General features: G+C 50.8%; 2 protein-coding genes across 2 annotated transcripts in view; one reads left to right on the forward strand and one right to left on the reverse strand.

The window, feature by feature from the left end:
• Pmar_PMAR013088 (lysosomal alpha-mannosidase, putative) overlaps positions 1–2,259 on the forward strand; it is a gene marked incomplete at both ends in the record, with an annotated part of 2,474 nt that extends 215 nt beyond the window's left edge. The window contains 9 exons of the mRNA XM_002776317.1: positions 1–73; positions 144–485; positions 537–634; positions 1,080–1,263; positions 1,304–1,477; positions 1,596–1,787; positions 1,833–1,909; positions 1,953–2,059; positions 2,192–2,259. Coding sequence (XP_002776363.1) covers positions 1–73; positions 144–485; positions 537–634; positions 1,080–1,263; positions 1,304–1,477; positions 1,596–1,787; positions 1,833–1,909; positions 1,953–2,059; positions 2,192–2,259 — 1,315 coding nt within the window. The remainder of the gene's footprint in view (positions 74–143; positions 486–536; positions 635–1,079; positions 1,264–1,303; positions 1,478–1,595; positions 1,788–1,832; positions 1,910–1,952; positions 2,060–2,191) is intronic.
• Positions 2,260–2,482: 223 nt separating this feature from the next.
• Pmar_PMAR013089 (adenosylhomocysteinase, putative) overlaps positions 2,483–2,665 on the reverse strand; it is a gene marked incomplete at both ends in the record, with an annotated part of 828 nt that continues 645 nt past the window's right edge. Inside the window, one exon of the mRNA XM_002776318.1 lies at positions 2,483–2,665. This exon is cut by the window's right edge and continues 4 nt beyond it. Coding sequence (XP_002776364.1) covers positions 2,483–2,665 — 183 coding nt within the window.

Genomic DNA, 2,665 nt, shown 5'->3' on the forward strand with positions numbered 1-2,665 from the left:
CGACGCTGTTGGTATAGCTCAGCATCATGATGCTATTACTGTACCGAGAAGCAGCATGTTGATGATGACTACTGTAAAAACTGCACGAGGCAACAGAAGGGGTAGAAGGCACCTGCACAGTCGGGCACCATCATCTCTGCTAGGTTATGGAATCCATTGTCATCCCCGAGACCATGTCGAGGTTTGGTCTTCCTAATGGTGGTGGCTACTGCCCTCTCCTCAATGAGAGTATATGTTCATGGACCGAAGAACTTTCGACTGATTCCTCCTCGGTTTTGATGGCGGTCTACAACCCTCTTAGTCACCCCATCACCTCTGTCGTGTCGGTGCCCATCGCGCCACCGAAACAAAAAGCGGAGTCTCCCGAGGCTGATGACAGTATCGAGAGTTACTCGGTACAGAGAAGCCTCATGGGGTCATTGAATCGCCATTGCAAAGGGATGACAGTCGCTGTTGAGAAGGCGGTAAGCAAGCAGGGTGTAAAGGTAGGAACTCCTCTATGTTATCAACGACTCACTTTTCCTCACTATGATCAGAGCTGGGTGACTGATGACGACCACCATCGTGGCACCCCAACCCCCACACTATACTTCACAGCAGAGGACGTGCCTCCAATGGGGTCGGCAATCTACCGGTAGGAAGGCTTCCAACCAAATGCTACTACAGCATTTCCAGTTTGAATTGAAAGTTTAACCGAAATACTGAAGGAACTTCCCCCATCGCTTTAACAATTCACCCAGTGTCGAAATGTCACCCAGAGATTAGTAATTACCCGTCTCGACCCTCATTGCCCCATCACCCAGTAGTTGAGTGAGTAACCCATCTCCGAATTTGATGTGATACACCGAGAGGACCTCCATACTGACAATAGCTCGTTGCCACTATCAGTCTCGAGGTCGTCCTCTACAACTGATGAATGTGATTCGTACTGCTCTGTTAACGAGGAAGGTGACTCAGTGAACTCTTGGGTAATTCATCAGCAATTTGTATACGTTATTGGAGCAATGGGTATTCTCTTGATAATAAGGCTTGAACTTTCAATCGAGCTGGAAATGCTGTAGATGAGCTACTTCCAACAGGATCACTTCCGGGGCCAAAGGGAAAACAGCAGCCTGCCCACAAGAGCAACAGCTCAGTGGACAGCCCTCTGTGTCGTCCGCGACAAGTGTTGGCAACGAAAACTACAAGCTGTTTTATGGAGGAGATGAGGGCAGTGGGAGACTGTACCGCTTTACTCTGAAGAACTTGAAGGCTGGTTTAGAGGTGGGTTCCGGGCAGTTTCGTATCCACAATCTCCCCCCAGGTTAGGTTCAACGTCATCCTTGGATACTATAACAGTTCTACGGGTTCTGGGGAGAACATTTACGGACGTCCATACCAAGCTTCGGGGGCCTACATCTTTCGACCCGATTGTCCGGAGGCACCTGATGTTAGATCGATTCGATCCTGCCGACCGGAGGTGGCCATCACTCCTACTGTAAGCAAGCTGCTAGTGAAGTGCATAGAGAGTTGCTAGCGAAAGGGGGAGGGGCCTATGAGGGGGAAATTGCTGAGAACATATCCTTGCTGAGGCGACGAGTTTGGACGACTTTTAGATACTCATGGGTCAAGCGGACGATGGGAGTACCCTGCGGGTGAATATTGCTCAACAATCATCAGAGGAGGGCTCTGCTCCAGCCCTCATCGGGAACTTATCTCTGAGCATCCCGCCGAAGGAGTCTGCAGTGGTGATATCGTGGGATGTGGCGATCGACGTTGGCGACGGTGTTGGGAAGGAGGCCGTCCTTGTAAGTAAAGAGGGCTATGGTATTGACCAGGTTGCTTCCACGTAGCTACTTGATACCGACATCAATAATCATGATGGAGACTTCCTCACGGACAGCAACGGTAGGGAGTGGGTACCCCGCAGGTGAGATCCTTGTTGTGCTTGGAGGAGTGATGTTAACTCTCAGGGTCAACTACCGCAAGGATTGGCAGCTGAATGTTACCGACCCAGTGGCCATGAACTATTACCCAATTAACTCAGGCCTGAGGATTTCCGATCAAGTCGGTAAAGGAAGTAACGTTCGGCAGGTAAGCCGCCAGCATCGAGTACATTCTCATAGTAGTGCCCCTAGCTCACTCTTGTGCCCGATCGAGCTCATGGTGGAGCCTCACTGCTACCAGGCCAACTCGAAATAATGATCCATAGGAGGATGCTATTTGACGATGGCCGAGGCGTTGGTGAGAGAGTGGGGTGGCGAGCTTAGGACGAGTTAACTTAGGAGAGGCTTTGGATGAGGTAGACTGTGGAAAGTCATTGTGCCTGCCTAAATTGGTAACGGGTGAGACGCGCCTACTGCTGGAGCCCGTTAGAACGTCGACGACCGAAGAAGAGTCCCACGACAACTATCGAGAGATGGCTCACCAGGTGACCGCTTTAGCCTATCTATAGACGGATGGACTCACATCAGGTCCGTTTGCCTCTTCTGCCTATCTTCGCTCATGATGATCCCAAGAACCCGCCTAAAGCCGATAAGTGGTCTTCTCTTGGAGGACTAACAGCTTGCAAGCCTTTGCCTCGAGAGATCCAAATTCTACGCTGGAGCTGTTGCATGCTAACAATACTCCTAAGCTCTACTATGAGAAGCTTGTGCCCATCACCGATGTGCGTTGCTTCGCGTGG

Source organism: Perkinsus marinus, assembly GCF_000006405.1.
Source record: "Perkinsus marinus ATCC 50983 genomic scaffold scf_1104296953744, whole genome shotgun sequence".
Taxonomy (NCBI): Eukaryota; Perkinsozoa; order Perkinsida; family Perkinsidae; genus Perkinsus; species Perkinsus marinus.